General features: G+C 39.7%; 1 protein-coding gene across 2 annotated transcripts in view; it reads right to left on the bottom strand.

The window, feature by feature from the left end:
- The window catches only part of RUSC2 (RUN and SH3 domain containing 2), a 1,272,067-nt gene that overhangs the window by 357,920 nt on the left and 895,433 nt on the right, over positions 1–18,714 (bottom strand). For both annotated transcript variants that reach the window (XM_044076729.1, XM_044076738.1), the window contains one exon: positions 10,623–10,728. In XM_044076729.1, the coding sequence (XP_043932664.1) occupies positions 10,623–10,728 (106 nt within the window). The remainder of the gene's footprint in view (positions 1–10,622; positions 10,729–18,714) is intronic.

The raw sequence follows: 18,714 nt of genomic DNA, 5'->3' as shown, positions 1-18,714 counted from the left end.
CCAAGCCTAACTTTAGGTTTAGCAATAGCCCAAATCTTAAGAAACTGTTATGTAAAGAAAAAATGGACCAAAAAAGATTGGATATTAGAATAAGGTATAAGAAGTCTCTAAGCACTTGATCACTATAAGTAAAAAACTAAGAGCTCTCATAAAATCATCCAAAGCAAATTTTGAGAGAAAAATAGCTAAAGACTCAAAAGACAATCATAAGGCCTTCTTTAGCTATGTTAGAAACTTGGGAGGAAACTCCCAGATATGCTCAGAACTAGTTCAAAATGATGTGAAGATTACTGATCCTACAGACATTGCCAACATACTGGCTGACAGGTTCAGTGCAAACTCCCAAAAGGAGAGATATCTATACCAAGCGATTGCAGCCCCCCAAACATCTCCAATGCCCAAGTGAGAACTGCTCTCTCCAAAGCAAAAAACACAGCATCCATGGGACCTGATGGTGTCCCCGGCTGTGTGCTCCACGAACTCAATGATGAATTAAACCCACAGCTAGGACAGCTGTTTAATCAAAGTCTTACCTCTGGATACCAGGAGTGGCGCACTGCAACTGTGGTCCCACTTCATAAAGGCGGTGCCTCCACCGACCCTGGAAACTACCGGCCCATTAGCTTGACAAGCCTTATCTGCAAAGCCATGGAGAGGATCATAATGGACCTCATAAATAAAGACATAGGGAATTTGCAGACTTTGGATCCAACCCAGTTTGGCTTTGTCAAAGGCAGATCATGCCTTTTAAACTTGGTTGACTTTTTCGAAACAGTCACCAAAGCCATTGATGAGGGAAAGGCAGTCCATACAGCCTACCTCGATCTGGCGAAGGCCTTCGATACAATACCCCACTCGGGTATCATTGAAAAACTCATCAGCTTAAATGTTAACCCATACATCACAAGATGGGTTGCAAACTGGCTGAGTGACAGAACCCACAGGGTCAGAGTTGCTGGCGCCATGTCAGACTCAAAGCCTGTCACAAGTGGTGTCCCACAGGGCTCAGTCCTGGGCCCACTCTTGTTTGGCATCTACTTTTCCAAGTACAAGCAAACACAGGAGTGTTATGGCTGACAAAGTTTGCAGATGACTGCAAACTATAGTAGAAAATATCTGACACAGATATCCTTCAGAAGGGTCTCACAGAAGGATAACTGGTGCCAGAGCAATGGCCTAAAGTTAAATGCCAAAAATGCATAGTCATACCCTTAAAACAAGGTTACCCTAGCTACCAAATAGGTGGCAATCCACTGAGCAGAGAAGAAGTTATCAGGGACCTGGGGACCCAGGTTGATAGTAGTCTGTCATTCGACACCCATGTAGCTAAAGTAGTTAGGAAGACCTTCTACATTGCCCACCTTATCATGAAGGGATTCTCATCTAGATCAAGGGAGGTCATAGTCTCCTTTACTCATCACTCATCAGACCAATGATTGAGTACAATGGCCCAGTCGGTATGTATTTGACCCGACAGTTGCAGCAGCTGGAGAGGCCACAAAGTTCCTCACCAAAAGGATAAAGGGTCTCAAAAATCTGTCCTATGCTGCCCGACTGAAAGAACTCCAGCTCTATTCAGTTCAGAGGTGACATTTGCCTAACATACAAGGCCATGTCAAACCCAGATTTGATGAATATGCTAAAAATCTAGATCCATCAGAGCCACAAGGAGACTTAAACCCTATTAATAGGACATGCTGGAGGGATAGATTCATCACCCAAAGACTCCTATGCTGTGGAACAAAATCCGGTATATGTGAGGCAGAGCACTGGCCTTGTTCAAGAAAAATCTTGACCAATGGATGGGAGATGATATACCCCAGGGATTACCTCAGTGTCACTGCTCGACAGAGGCACAGCAAAATAATGGGTATAGTTCCCCATACTAAAGGCTTGTAAATGCCCTCGGGCAGATAGCCTAGTATGAACCTATGAACCTATGAACCTATATCCATGCAGAAAATGCTGTACATGCAAATACGTATCTACAGCTCAAACCTTTGAAGTTCCCAACTTAAATATAGCATATGAACCTATACTCTATGCAACATGTGATTCTCGAAGTGTTATCTACTTAGCCACATACAACTTGTGTGAAGCCTACTATGTAGGGATGACCTCACGTAGATTTAAAGATTGCGTCTACAATCATATATATGATATTAGGAAGGGGAACCTCACTAATGCTTTGGCTAAGCACTGTCAATCACATCCGCAGCATGGGTTTAGTTTCAGGGTCATTCAAATAGTAAACTAGAATAAAAGAGAAGGAGATCACATAGGTACACTTGAGTTGCATGAGCTTAAATGGATATTGAACCTTAGAGCCCATTTAGAACCAGGTCTAAACTCTGCTCTCAGTATAAGATCGGCGCTCTTAGGGTCCACATAATGCTATATTAATAGCATTGAATACTACCCTTGTTCCATCTTCTACCTGTGATAAGAGGATCTTCCTTCTTTCCCTTCCTTCTCTCCTTCCCCCCCTCCCCCCCCCCTTTTTAACCATCTAGTGTCAATTAATTGCATACATAGTTCATTTGTATCAACATCAATATATGCTTATTATGCACATATCAAATATCTGATATTTATCTTGATAGAGCCAAATTGTACCTTTAGAACCAAATATTTTGATCCATGTTTTAATATTCGTTTTAAATAGACACTTTGCACATTTATTTAATATAGGTATTTTTTGTCTTTGTTTTTTGCATTTGTCCTATGTATATATCTGAAATATGACTTATAACATACATCAGATACTGTTTTATTATTATTTATATTGTTTATCTTATCATCCATTATAGAGGTTAAGCATGATATCTTGAATCCAGATAGATGAAGGACAAAACTCTTTTTGATGTCTCTTGATGTCTTTTGATATTTTTATCTTTGATGTTTTAAATCAGTTATAGTACGTCAAAAATGTCTTATCAATGGAGTATAAGTTGAACTAAGCAAACTGATTTACAAACTAAATATAGTTTGATTTCAAGGTTCAGTACTCAATACTAAAAAAGAAAATATTGTTGAGAATACATGCTACCTAACAAGCTTTATAGCTGAATATAATGCAGCTTTCTTTTTAAATGATAGCGCTAAGCTACTTTAATTGCTTTATTAACTGATATGTGCAATTGAATAATTGAAGTGGCTTTTGTATTTAAGTGAAGATATTTTTGTACTTGAGTATAACCTGATGAAGCGCACCGGGATGGTGCGTGAAAGCGCTTGTTCTTTTTAAATAACAACAATTAAAGTGTGGATTTTAAGTCGTGGTGGTTCCTTGCAGTTTTTCTTCACATGTTGTTATCCACATTAACTTCTGTCATGCTTCTGGCAGACCTGATGGACCTTAATGACAAATATGTGGAGGGTGGCCTTTAAGTCCTCTATAAAGGTCTTGTCTGAAGAAAGGATGTCTGCACCCTAAGAAAGCCTAGATCTGAGAAAAGCCTCGGCTCTGGCAAGGGAGGCATTTTGGACTGTATCGGGATTGAATCACAGACATCTGTTGAATCCGAACGCTTGGAAATCTTAGCAGTCAGAGCTGAAGACAAAACTGATGAAGCACAGCAATCAGGGGATTGCTTTCTCCCCTCTCTGCACTTTTCTTTGGGCCCATTACTCTTGTCCCCCTTGTGTTTATTCAAAGACTTTTTCCTAGATGGGGAATCTCCAGATGCAGATTTTAAAGATTCAGAAGGAATGAGACCCTTGTAAATGAGCTTATTACTTCGTTCAATCATGGCACGGTAACCAAAGGCTGTGCAAATCAAGCAATCCTCCTTCAGATGACATGCCCCAAATAATACACACACTTTAGGTGTGAATCAGAATTTGGAATTTTGTGACAAGCCACACATTTGTTAAAACCAGTAGGTTTGCCTGACATAGGCCCTAAAAGAAATGAAAGCCACAGGAAACACTATCAACAATGGTAACAAGGGTGCTCAAAGAAAATAAAATAAATATCAACAATAGTATCAAAAACTACTAGATATTACTAGTAGGAAAGGAAAAGCATGCAGAAGGTGAGAAGGAGGCCTATGGCAGTAACTATATACATAGATAACTATAGATATAGATATACATATCAGAAGGAAAAGAACTTCAGTTGAACAAGAACTGTGTTAACAGAATAGAAAGCATAACAGCAGAGAAAATCCCAAATACTTTACAAATGAAAAGTATTGGAAGAAGCACTTAGCTGAACTACAGCCTGTGCCAACGAATCACATCCATACTCCTTGAGGTAATGTTGGAGACAGGAGGGGATTATGGATAAGCAGAGGAGCCTAAGCTTTGGATGCTAAGTCTGGAAGAAGTGTCTGAAGTTGGATCAGAGGTCGGATCTGAAACCCATCAGTCAAGGAATGGTTGGAAAATCCAACTTCTGATCTGACTGTAACCACATGGAAGTACTAAACATTCAAGAAAGTACAGGTTCTTCAGCTAGAAAACATCTTGATCAAGTTGTGTATCATATGGCTACACTAGCCCTTTCTAATGTATCAACATTAGATTTGATCCACTTTTCTTACTGATAGTTTGTCTCAGAAAACTGAAACAACCCCTTTAAGAAGTTAAAAAAAGTCCTTAAAAGTCATACATACTATTTATCTGTGAGGTTCTTTAGAAGCCTAGCTATACATTCTTATGAAGTTTTCAGCCCTTAAATTGAAGTACGGATAACCCAAAATTGAGCAGAACATTTATGTGTTGCCATGTGGTTAACAACAACTATTGAAGTCTACAAGTTCTGGATGTCATTTACTCCAGGTGGTGGTCTGTTCTAACTTGATGCCTTCCACACATTCAGTTGTTTCTGTTCCTGTACTTTCACATCTGCTCAGGACTGTTCCATCACTGAAATGTCTTCTACAGTAAAGTCTGGGCCTGTGAACTGCAACTCCTCAAGTGAAGTGTCTTCATTCACAATGTTATCCTGCTCAAACGGGGCATATCTATTGATAGTAGGGGCAGATACAGTAAACAGCTGTGTTCTGTGTTTCCCTCCTTGTGTATGCTTGTTTCCCAAAGATGTTTCTCCACTCTTTTCTTTCCCTTTCTTTAGTACCGGCGATTTATCTGGGGACACTGAGGTCTAAAGAGGGAGGAAACTAGAGTACACAGATAAAACCCATGCAAACATGAATAGAACAGGCAGACTCCACACAAACATTGACAAGAAGTCAGAACTAAATCCTAGATCCTGGAGCTATGACATAGAGATCTAACTACTGAATCTCTCTGTTGCTTCAGTACAAGAAAATGTACACATACAGCAAAGTTGTTGTAAAAGTAGATATGAATGAACTGAGATAAACATCCTTAGACTACATGAAAACAGATATGGTGGAGCTCTCAGAGTGTGCATCTAAGATTAGTATGCAACAAGCCTTGACCAGCTTTCTATCCGTGCAGAGAATAATATCAACAAAAATAACTATCCTCATAAATTGGTTTAATTGTTGGTGTCATTTGAAGGGGTCCAATATATGTCTGCCTGGAAAGAGATGGTTGACAGGCCTTGCTTCTTTGCAAGGGAGGGTTTGCACTTCTCCCCGCAGGTCTTTCTTATAATGGCAAAAATCTCTCCTTCACCCACCATATTTCAACAGGCATTTGAAAATACTTTTACCTAGTCCAGCTGATTAACAAAATTATATCTTTTAGATCTAGGGATGTTATCATCCTATAATGCTCCCTTCCACATGCAGCTGTCCAAATAAATGCAGCTGTCCAAATAAATGATCCGACATAAAAGACTCCAGTGCTTCCTCACTAAGACAAGCGATGGCCTGGATTCTATGTCATATGCATAAGCAGACGTTATGTTACAAGGAGCAGCCTAAAAGTTTTTTACAGGTAGTGGGCGTAAGCATGGTACCTTTAAATGTAATAACTGTGTTTATTGTCAACATTTATACACAAAGCGATCAATAGTACACCCTGTTACAAAAAAGGAGTTTATGTTACAAGCTTACGGAAACTGTAATACTAGCAATATAGTCTACATGCCTAAATGTGAAGTATGTGAAAGCTATTATGTAGGAATGACCAATAGAAGGTCTAAAGAGCGTATAGCTGGCCATCTTAGCAATATAAAACGCAAATTGTTGACAAATGCACTAAGTAAACATATTTTGGATAGAGGTGAACAACATCTGTTTAAATTTTTGATACTGAAAGTAATTTATAAACCACTTAGACGGGGGGATGTAAAAATGTTGACAGAGAGTGAGGAAATTAAATGGATTTTACAGATGAAGTCCCACTTAACACCAGGACTAAATGATTGTTTTACTTTAAAACCTTATTTAAGGGAATTACATCAATCTGAAAGTATGCCATGTGACCTCAATGATTATTTAACTGTTGACTCCTATTGCTATGCCATGTGACCTCAATGATTATTTAACTGTTGACTCCTATTGCTAAAATGTATTCGCCTGAGGAAGCCTTATGGTGAAAGTTTTATCTCTGAAGAGAGGTTTTATCTTGGGATTTTTAATCAAAGAATCTGAGTGTATCCAGTGCATTTTTATTTTCTACAGTTCATTTGGGTATTAACTACTGGTTAACTAGCAGGTCATCAGTTTGTTTTGTGCTTTTTATGTTTTACTGAAGCTGTTGGGCACTCATTGTTGTTTGAAATGTGTAAAGATGGCAGTGATTTTTAGAACAATTGGAGAGATTGTCAATGTTAATACACATCCACTACTATCAGTAGCAGATATTGGAAATGTGAGGACAGCATCAGTTATAAGAGACAATGAACACTTGGAATCACTTCAAACCTATAAAGAGAAGTTACATGAGTTTGAACATATGGTCATGGCATATAAACATTTGCAGTGGCAGAGACTTTTATTTGAAGCTTATTTACAACATAAAATTGTGCCGAGATGGCTTTGGATATTGAAGATGCCATCTTACAGAGATAAGTATCCAGATTTGTTACGGAGATGGCAGTTAATTAATTTAAGCTGTTCATTTCTATATATGGAACTTATAAATGTGTATTTTCAGCCACTCGAACTACATATGAAACAAAATGGTGAAACTTTTTATAATGACCTAACCTCTAATGTTATACCTGAAGAAGGTATAGAGCTTATGAATGATACCCTAAATAGATTAAGTACCTTTGAAAAAAAGCTCACTGAAACGAAAAAAAGAAAATTAATAAGAGATTTGAGTGATTTTGAAAATGGGCGTGTTCATTTGGCCTCGAGAATTGAAACAAACCAATGAGGGGGCTAATAGACAAATGGAAGTCCCGCCTCTTTCCACAGTAAATGTGATTGACACCTATGATACAACAGCAGTTGAGGCGGAACATCGAACAACAGAGATGCAAAGAAATATGGCTCTTAACAATATTAGGCATTCTTCAGTCACAGTGACAACTTCTAACATCGAGACCAGTATAGGAAGAGACAGATGGCAAGGGTTGACCTCACACAAATGGATGCACTTAATCCAGTGGATTTTCCACTTTTGATGAACCAACTGCTCCCAATGCTGAAACCACAAACCCGGATGCAGAGTTTAACGGAGAACACTAAGGATGAGAATATGGTGACGTGACCTTACATCAGGAGCCAAACCAACAGATAAACAAGACTCTTTTGTTGTTTAACCTGTCTAATTATGAACTTACTGACTCTGAAATGTCTGTATTAAACAAAGGTTTATCCTTTGTACCTGCACATCTAAAGGGCATTTCTGAAACTTTAACAGAAGTTAGACATTTTGTTCGTAATTTGAGTTTGAAAACATTATTTGGTAGTACGAGCAATTATGAAACTGTATTAAGGAGAAGGAGTGTTTTTGCTCCACAATTAACAAGTGCTCTACAAATTTTTGAAAAAGCTATTGAACGTGATATTTATGCACTTTATGAAAATAACAAAGCAGCTAGATATTTTAATTTAACTAAGGATGAACAACTAGCTATACGTTCATTAGCAGAAAATCATGACATAGTAATTAAAGGTGTGAATAAAGGGGGAGGGATTGCAGTTATAGACAAACAATTTTATTTTGATCAAATGCGAAAGATGTTACAGCAAGATCAATAAAAATTCAAAACTGCCATTTATTTATAGTATACCTAAATTTCATAAGTGTGCAAATAACCCCCCAATGAGGCCCATAGTGTCTTCGAGTGGGTGGGTGATAGAACCTATGTCTAAGTATTTAGAACAACAATTGCGAACAGTTCTTGATAAGATGCATTCCATTTTGAAAGACACAGCTAATTTCTTAGAACAGTTTCATGTTTGGTCAGGGAGTCATTTAAATGATAGGTTGCACTTTGTTACTATGGATGTTGACTCGCTTTTTACTTCTATACCACATGATGAAGGGATAGCCAGCACCAAGACATTCTTAGTAAAGTACTCAGATTATGAGATGCAGAAAATTAATTTGCTTTGTGAAATGTTAAGGTTAGTTTTGACCAACAACGTTGTTTTATTTGATACAAAACTTTATTATCAACAAGAGGGTATAGCAATGGGGACAAGTGTAGCGAATACCTATGCAAACATCGTTATGTATATATGGGAGTAGAAATATGTTCTCTCCACAGTCAATGAACATAGAAAGTTTATTACATTTTATAAACGTTTTGTGGATGACCTTTTCCTTATTTGGGAAGGGAGTTTACAGGAGTTTCATAGATTTTTGGCATATGCTAATGAGAGCACATCTTTCCTAAAATTTAAGCACAAATACTCTTTTGAGCGGATAGCATTTTGGATGTCATGCTATCAATAAATAGGGAAAGTATACTACACACTGAAATGTATAAAAAAGAGATGAAATGTAACAATTACTTACATCGTAACAGTATGCACCCCCCCCCCTTTATGTTTGATAACGTAGTTTTGAACCAAATACAAAGGGTCGTAAGGTTGAATACACAACCAGAAATGTTAGACAGACAGCTAATAAATATGGGTCAGGACTTTCTTATGAGAGGTTACAGAGAGAGTAGTGGAAAAAGCATTACGAGAGGTTAAGGACCAAAAGTTAAAGCATGACATAGTTCCCTATTTTAATAGGGGACGCCAAGGAATGGATAGACAATAAGTTAGGACAAATAAAACAAGATGTATGCTTACTTATAACAGGAATACAACAGAAATAAAAAATATTATCAGGAAACATTGGGACATTTTAAGAGGTGTTCAAGGACTACAAGATTTAGTAGCAGAGGGTCCAGTGTTTGGTTATAAATGCAATAGTACTTTGAAGCAGACATTATGTTACAAGGAGCAATCTAAAAGTTTTTTTTTCCCAGGTAGTGGGCGTAAGCATGGTACCTTTAAATGTAATAACTGTGTTTATTGTCAACATTTATACACAAAGCGATCAATAGTATACCCTGTTACCAAAAAGGAGTTTACATTACAAGCTTATGGAAACTGTAATACTAGCAATATAGTCTACATGCCTAAATGTGAATTATATGAAAGCTATTACATAGGAATGACCAATAAAAGGTTTAAAGAGCATATAGCTGGTCATCTTAGCGATATAAAATGCAAACTGCTGACAAACACACTAAGTAAACATATTTTGGATAGAGGTGAACAACATGTGTTTAAATTTTTGATACTGAAAGTAATTTATAAACCACTTAGAGGGGGATGTAAAAATGTTGACAGAGAGTGAGGAAATGAAATGGATTTCATAGATGAAGTCTCATTTACCATCAGGACTAAATGATTGTTTTACTTTAAAACCTTATTTAAGGGAATTACATCAATCTGTTTGAAAGTATGCCGTGTGACCTCAATGATTATTTAATTGTCTTCTGTTGCTAAAATGTATTCACCTGAGGAAGCCTTATGGTGAAAGTTTTATCTCTGAAGAGAGGTTTTAACTTGCGATTTTTAATAAAAGAATCTGAGTGTATCCAGTGCTTTTTTATTTTCTACAGTTCATATGCAAAATGTCCTAAAGATCTATTTACACTTTCCGTCAAAAGGAGATTCCAGGGTGGTGACACTTAACTACTTTACAAGGGCTTAAATGATCCTCTCTTGTGCAACTTCCCACACATTCATAAAATGTGTTACACAGTAAACACCCATTCTAGGGACTCAAGCTTTTACAGCAACATAAACAGAACCTTATGTGGGGACAGGTATCTCTCTCAAAGACTTCTTCTCTAGAAGAGATTCTCCCAAATATTAAACAAAATAGCTTCCTAACGTTCTCAGAGCACAAGGTGGATGAATAGTTGCACAGCCATAAATATACCCCAGGGCTATTTCTTTTGGAAAGGGAACATGTGGTAGGTATTGCATGGGCCACTCTACAATGATCCATCCTGATCAACCCCCTTGTAATAACCTATTAACTTATAGCTTAGAAAACCAAATAAGAAAAAAAAGACATGTTAAGAATTCACCTCAGAAATAATCACTGTTGCAAAATGTACTGTCAAATTCCTGGCTTTGTAAAATGAGCAGCAGCGTCTTTTCAAGCACACTCATAAAATTATTGTTCAGAACAAAGCATTTTACTTTTATCTGCTTAAATTACAAATAACTTAGACAATCAACACAGCAAGACTGCGTGCATAGGAAATTACTTACTTAAGCAGTCCAAAGATGAATGCATTAAATCTCATAGTGTGATTGGTCAGTTCGGAGTACTGACTTATTTTGCAATACAGGCTGTGAAGCACCTTGGTAGAAGGACCTGAAAATTAAAAGTATACATAACTTAAAACATTGTTATATTTCAGTTTTGTACAGTAGTAACAAGCTAAAGCAGTGTATGTACAATTTCGTACTGTTTACTTATTACATTTGTTAACTGTGACAGGCTGTTGAGTAGATTCCATTTTCAGTAAAGTCATGGGAATATATCTTCACAGGTTCATAGGTTGGTACTAGGCTATCAGCCCTAGGGCCTATACAAGCCTAGCCATAACAATTCCCTGGGTATTTCTTCCCACACTATTTACTTCCCTGGACCCCTGTCTAGCAAGGTGACTGACGTGATCCCCGGGGTGAATTTCCTTTCTCCCATCCAATCGTCAAGGTTCCTTTTGAAGAGGGCCAAAGAGGCGCTCTGCTTGACATGTATGGGTAATCTACTCCAGAGTTTGGGAAGTCTCTGGGTCAGGAACCTATCCCTCCAGCATGTTTTGTTTATTGTCATGACAAGGTTTAGATCCCTGGAGCGTGTGGCTCTGAGGGATTGGGATTTCTTTAAATGTAGCATGTCCAGCTGCTCTGGGTTTGACATGGCTTTGTATGTTAAGCAGAGATCGCCGCTGAGTAGACAATATGCGACAGAGTATAGCTGGAGTTTTTTAAGGCGGTCAGTGTAGGGCATCTGCTTTAGGCCTGTGATTCTTTTAGTGAGGTATTTCTGCGGCCTTTCCAGTTGTTGCAGATGTCTTGAGAGGTACATACCAAACGGGGTATTGTATTCTATAATGGGTCTAATGAGGGATGAGTACAGAGGGACAATGACCTCCTTTTTTCTGGATGAAAAGCCCTTAGTGATGAGGTGTGCCACATAGAAGGATTTCCTGACTGTTGTGGTGATGTGGTTATCGAAGGTGAGACCACTGTCCACCTGTGTCCCTAAATCTCTTATCACACTTTCAGTGTTTAGTGTACTGCCACCTATATGGTAATTCACGGATACATGTTTTTTCCCAAAGGGGATAACTATACATTTCTTGGCATTGAGCTTGAGCCCATGGCTCTGGCACCAAGCATCTGTTTCTGTAAGGCCCTTTTGCAGAGTATCCACATCATTTGGGGATTCAATAATGGCCCCCAGTTTGCAGTCATCTGCGAACTTTGTTAGCCAGAGTCCCTTAGTGTTGGCCTGTACTTCAGAGAAGTAGATGCCAAACAAGAGTGGTCCCAGGACTGAACCCTGAGGTACTCAACTTGTCACTTGTCTGGAGCTGGATTTGGAGTCGGCTACTTTTACAGTGTGGGTTCTATCAGTAAGCCAGTTAGCAACCCATTGGGTGACGTAGGGATTAATGCCCAGCTTAGTAAGTTTATCTATGATTCCAGAGTGGGGGATGGTGTCAAAGGCCTTGGCAAGGTCTAGATAGGCTGTGTGGATCACCTCACCCTTGTCCACGGCTCTGGAGACTGATTCAAAGAAGTCAATCAGGTTCAGGAGACAAGATCGGCAATTCACGAACCCAAACTGGGTGGGGTCCAGTGTTTGAAGGTGGCCATTGTCTTTGTTTATAAGTTCCATGATAATACGCTCCATGGCCTTGCAGATAAGGCTTGTCAGACTGATGGGACGGTAGTTTCCGGGATCTAAGTTGGATCCCCCCTTGTTGGGTGGGATAACTGAAGCTCTGCGCCATTCAGTGGGCACGAAACCTGAGGTGAGGCTATGATTAAACATGGCACTTAGGTGAGGTGCCAGTTCATATTGTAGTTCATGTAGTACACAGCCTGGGATGTCATCTGGTCCATTAGATGCTGTATTCTTAGTTTTGGAGACTGCGTTTTTTACCTGTGTGGCCGTTATTACCGGAATTTGGCAATCTCCCGGTATTGAGATGGGCCATTTAGGGGGTGGGGGGGGTGAAGTTGGCACTGAATCGATCTGCCAGGATATTGGCAATATCCTTGGGATCAGTATATTTAATGCCATTCTGTTTTAGCTAAGAGCAGATCTGAGCATTGCCATTTAGATTCTTGACATAGTTATAGAATGCCTTGTGGTTGTCTTTGGAATCTTTGGCAATTTTATTTTCGTAACTAGCTTTGGAGGATTTTATGAGGGATCTCAGTTTCTTACTGAGGCTGGTAAGGGAGTTTTTTGCATCCTGGGATTTTCCTCTTTTCTGCAACAGATTCTTCCTTTTGTTGTAAAGTTTGTTTATGGCAGGGGACCACCAGATTGGCTTCTTTTTTTGGATGAGAACATCTTGGTTCTATTTGGGATGGCACGATTCATGCATGAGTGGATGTGCTCATACAGTGCCTTAGTGAAGGCTTTAGCAGTTGAATTTTCAGGTCCCATCTGCATAGGTGTCATGAAGTTTGTCACTTCTGACTTGAGTAGCATGAAGTTGGCTTTGGAGAAGTTTTTTATGGAGGTTTCCTTACTGGGGGGTGGGGGTGGGATGTGGATGTTAGGGGTGATTAGCTTATGGTCAGACCTGACTAACGAGGGGGTGACCATAGGTGTGGAGCATCGATTTCCCATGTTGGTAATGACCAGATCTAGGATATTGGAGCCCCTGGTGGGACTATGGATTAGTTGATCCAGGGCGTTGGAATTTATGAATTCCAAGAACCGTTGGGCAAAGGTGTTGGGACATGAGTAGTTTTCCCAGTTAATGGCAGGGTAGTTACAATCACCTAGTATTAGGGTGTTTGGTTCTATCTTAATATTTTCCAGTATGTTTAGAAAGGTGTAGTGCGAATCTTGGGGTATGGTGGGGGATCTGTAGCAAGCTACAATTTGGATTGCAGTCTTACCTAGTGTTAGTTGCACCTGGAGAATTTCAGACGCACTGTGTTGGGCAACTAGCCTGGTGGTGTGAATATCCTTGGTGAATACTGACATTCCTCCACCTTTAGTGTTTCAGTCCTGGTTTGGTGTCCGAAAAGTGTGGTAAGAGTTGTAGCCTGGTATTGCAAGGGTGCAAAACAACAGCATAGAGTTGTGCTTACAACAGGCAATAAATAAAAGTTATGTTAACATAGAGCATCAAGATCCATATCTGTCTACATGAACAACACGGCTGGCAGCTGCAGATGACAGCCTCTTGGCACCTTTAAGATGCTCCCAGGCTCCAAAACTCTTTCCTCACTCTCATAGTGTACTACACCTCCCCTTTCTCTTCAGACTTAAACTGAACTTAGTAACAGTGGCAATTTAACAGTTGTAGCCAACTACAGTTAATATATCATCTTCATTTTCCCACAGAGGGAATAGAAAAGGCAAGAAAGGGGGGAGGTTGTTGAGATTGTTGAAGTGGATGACATGGTTCTAGCAAGACAGTACCTGAGTTGTCTGTTGACTTCCAAGGTATGGAGTATCCTTTCTACATAATTTTTCGGCTCAGTACTGAAAACAAAGAGATGGATAGTTTGGCTTAAAGTAAATTTGGATACTGCTTTAGGCATAAAAGAAAGATTAGTTCTCAAAGAAACTCTGTCCCTATGGAAAATGAGATAGGAGTGATGCACCATAAGAGTTTGCAACTCAGATACCCTTCTTGCAGAGGTCAAAGCAATCAGTAAAACTGTTTTTCATGTTAAGACCCTCAAGTCAGCCAGATTAGCTGGTCCAAATGGAGCAAGTAGTAGCTTCTCTAACACAAAATTAAGATCCCAAGGAGGATCCATTGGTTTACCTGGAAGCCTCTTATGCAAAACCCCTTTAAAGAACATTTTGACATAAGACTGCCTTGAAAGAGGATCTATTGGCAGACATCCTGAAATGATTGATAAATGAACCTTGACAGAGGGTTAAGAAAGACCGTAGGATAGTAACTCACACAAATAATGTAAAACCAGAGAACACTTAGTCCTGAATGGGTTCTGGTTATGTTGTTGGCACCAGCTAGAAAACTTTTTTTTCTATTTGCTAATATATGATTTCCTAGTAGGAGGAATTCTTGTCTCTATTAGTACCTGATGCACATTCTCAGTAAACAGGTGTCTAAAAGGAATTAAGATCCTATCATTCATGCAATCAACTGATGTCAGAGTGTATCACACACCCCTGTTCTTGGGTAAGTAAATCCAGTGTGTGATGAGACTTGTGGTAATTGCCTCAGAAGTACCTTGGATATTAGTGGAAATGGTGGAAAAGCATACAGGAACCTTCCTGTCCAAAGAAAAGAAAAGGCATCTGTCTTACAAGCCTTCTTGCATAGATTCCTGGATTAGAATCTTGCCAGATGACTGTACAAACAGGAAGCAAAAAGGTCTACTTGAGAAACTTCCCATTAATGGATCAAATCTTGGAAGATCCCCGATCTAGTTTTCATTCATGAGGGTCTGCCCTGGTCCTGCTCAGTATGTCTGCCACATTATTCAGCTCTAACGAAATGTAGGATATCTGTACAGTGAAACTGTTCTGTGAAGCTATAGCTCTGTTCTGTGAAGTTATAGCTCAAGCTAACATGGCTAGTCTGCAGAATAGGTACAACTTGAGTCCCTCTTGCTTGTTGATGTACCACATATGACTGTGGTATTGTCTAAAACCACTTGAAGGACCAAAGGACCCAAGGACCAAAGACGGTTCAGAGGGTTGAGCGTCTTGATCAGGGCAAACATCTCCTAGATATTTATGTGCTTGTATCTGTCCTTGGTGCCTCACACCCCTTGTACTTTTATCCCTCCTGAAACTGCTCTCCAATCAATGTCAGAAGTGTCTATGGTGACCTACTGCTTTGGGGCAGGATGGGAGAAGAAGAGACCTGGATTTAGGGATATCTGTTGTTTCAATCAAAAAATCTCTTTTCTGAAAACCCCAGCAAAAGGATTTGAAACGATAAAAGGTGCTGATGCTAGGACCAAAGGAATTTCAGATACCACTGTGTCTTTTTCATGCGGAGTTTGCTAAGGGTATCATGAGCATCACAGATGCCATGAGACACAAAATCCTGAGGTATTTCCTCGCAGTGTCCAAAGACTTGCTGGAAAACCTTAGAAATAGATTTAAATAAAGATCTATGTGTTCCTGTGTAAGAAACATTCCATTAACTGAGGTGTCTAGTTGAAATCCCAGGAGCACAATCCCATGTGAGTGATTCAAAAACGACTTTTGAATGTCCTCTTGGAATCCTAGCTTGTGTAAGAGCTCTCACCCAAGACAGATTCCTAACATGTTGAAAAAGACTCTGCTAAGATAAGGAAGTCTTCTAAATATGGAAAAAAAAAGTGGATGCCCTGTAGCCTGCAATGAACTGTAACTGGAGCTAGACACTTTGTGAACACTCTAGGTGCAGGGGATAGCCCAAAGGGTTAGGCAGAGAACTGATATAATCCAGACAGACAAAACCTTAACAAACATCTGAAGTCTGGATGAAAAGGAATGTGAAGAAGAGCAGGTAGAAACAAAAAAGTCTGATCTGGGGGAAGAATGACACCCCCCACCCCCAGAAAGGAGAAATTTCCTCCCACTGACATCTATAACCTTGATGAATGATTTTCAGAACCCATTTGTCTGAAACAATCTGTTGCCAAAGAGAAAAATGGAGATTCAGACGTTCTGGAAGAAAAAAGGGGCCAGGGTGGCAGGAAGTCATGAAGACTCTTGAACAGTCACTCAGACCTGATGGACTGTCCTTGGTGGGGGATTTGAGAGTTCTTTTTACAACGCCCCTGCATTTCTTCTTAAATGTCTGTTTACTTGAATTTGTTGAGACTGTTTAATCTGTTTTTGCCAAAACTGGATGGGGACATAGAAAATCTCTTACACAATTTGGAAAAGGAGGGTTGAAAATCTTAGAGATTTCCTGGATCAGCTTGCTCATTTCATCACACTTTTGGCCCCTCTGCTGCAGAGGTGATCAAACACTAAATCTGTATCCAAGGCAGAATTTAAAATATAATTTGTAACATAATTTGGGAGGATTTGAGACTGAAGCTATGCAAACCTCCTAAAAAACAGTACCAGTGACCACAAACCTGGAAGAAGTATCAAAGGGTCATATACATACTGAAAACAATGAATAGTGATCTCTGCATTAGAAGAAAAGTACAGTTTTGTACCTACCATAAATGTAGATGTTCGAGGATCCACATTGCTGCAGTCCTAACTATTGGGGGGTAGTCCGCTGTCCAGTCGGCCCGAATACCAAAGTATATGGCTGACGTCGGTCAGGGCGCATTAGACTGACGTCAGTACGTCAGGGTACTAATGCGCATGACCGACGTCATATCCTCAGTCTTTTCTTGCCCCAGATGTCAGAAGACCCTGAAAAGATAAAGCCAAAACCAAAAACTCCAAACATACCTGCACCAAAAATATGTACAATATATACAAAAGTACTAGAATATAACCTCACCAACACAACCACCCCTAAACACAGAGGGGAAGGAGGGAGGGTAAATTGGACTGCAGCAATGTGGATCCTCGAACATCTACATTTATGGTAGGTACAAAACTGTACTATGTTCTTCATTCCACATTGCTGCAGTCCTAACTATTGGGTAGAATCCCAAAGCAGAGGTAAGGGAGGCTGGCAAATCATAAGGAAGCAGGAGCTGATAACATGCCTTGCAAAATAGCTGTGGCAAAACCAGCCCTAGACTTAGAGTAGAGAGGAAGGTGGTAATGCTTAGAGAAAGTATGCACTGAACTCCAAGTAGCTGCCTCCAAAATATCCTTAGTTGCCACCCCTTAGAAATGCTGTTGAAGTGGCAGTAGCCCTAGTGGAATGAGGCCTAATCCCAGCTGGAATCTCTTTGCCATGATGGGAATAACAAAATGCAATGCAAAACCCAATCCACCTAGAAATAGTTTGTTTTGACACAGGCTTGCCCTGCGAACTCAAAGCAAAAGAAACAAACAACTGCTGAGACTGCCTAAAATCCTTAGTCCTGCTTAAATAATAACGCAATTGCCTGTGTACATCTAAAGTGTGCAAAATCTTTTCCCCTTTATTTTGGGGATCTGCATAGAAAGTAGGCAAATGAATAGTTTGGTTTAAAGCCACACTAGAAACCACCTTAGGCATAAAGGAAGGATTAGTACGTAATGATACCCTATCCTTATGAAAAATCAAAAGGCTCAACCGCCATAAGGGCCTGTAACTCAGAAACCCTTCTTGCAGAAGTAATGGCCAACAAAAAAGCAGTCTTCCAAGACAAGTATTTCAGTTCAGCAGTAGCCGCAGGCTCAAAAGGTTGTAGAGTAAGTTTCTCCAACACAAAATTGAGATCCCAAGCAGGAGTAGGAGCTCTACGTGGGGGTCTTATATTCTTTGCCCCCCTAAGAAATTGCTTGAACAAAGGATGTGAAAACAATGGTGGGTCACAATCATAGTGAGCTGATATTGCTGCAGCATGAATCTTAATGGAAGAGAAAGACAAACCTTTGTCCAATAACTCAGTAAGATATTGAAGAGCCACACTCAAATTAGGCTCTGAAATCTCCAAATTCTTTGCTGCAGTCCAAAATAAAAATCTCTTCCATTTTTCTGCGTACACTTTCCTTGTACTAGGTCTTCTGGCTTCCATAATCACATTTAAAACTTGTTGAGGAAGTTGAGACCTGCTGTCTTTCAAAACAGAATATGCCAGGCTGTTAGATGAAGAGTTTGAAGCTTGACATTGAGCAGATGACCGTCCCTCTGAGACAATAGGTGTGGAATCAAGGGTAAAGGCCATGGAGGCTTCCTTACCAGACTCCTCAGTAATGGGTACCAGTGCTGCGAGGCCAATCTGGAGCTATTAAAATCATCCTTGGCTTGTCTTGTCTGACCTTTAGAAGCACCTTTGGGAGAAGAGGCAGAGGTGGAAAAGCATACACATGAAGATTTTTCCAACTGAAAGAAAGAGCATCCACTTTCCAAGCTGTGTGATGAAATTCCTTCGTGCAAAACTTTGGCAGCTGGTGGTTCAGTGGAGAAGCGAACAGATCTATGTCTGGAGTTCCCCATGACACTGTCAATTTTTGAAATACATGAAGATCCAGTTTCCACTCGTGGGGATCCATGATTTGTCTGCT

Source organism: Protopterus annectens, chromosome 1.part1 (assembly GCF_019279795.1).
Source record: "Protopterus annectens isolate FY-2018-M chromosome 1.part1, PAN1.0, whole genome shotgun sequence".
Lineage (NCBI taxonomy): Eukaryota > Metazoa > Chordata > Ceratodontiformes > Protopteridae > Protopterus > Protopterus annectens.
This window is presented reverse-complemented; position numbering and strand designations above follow the sequence as displayed.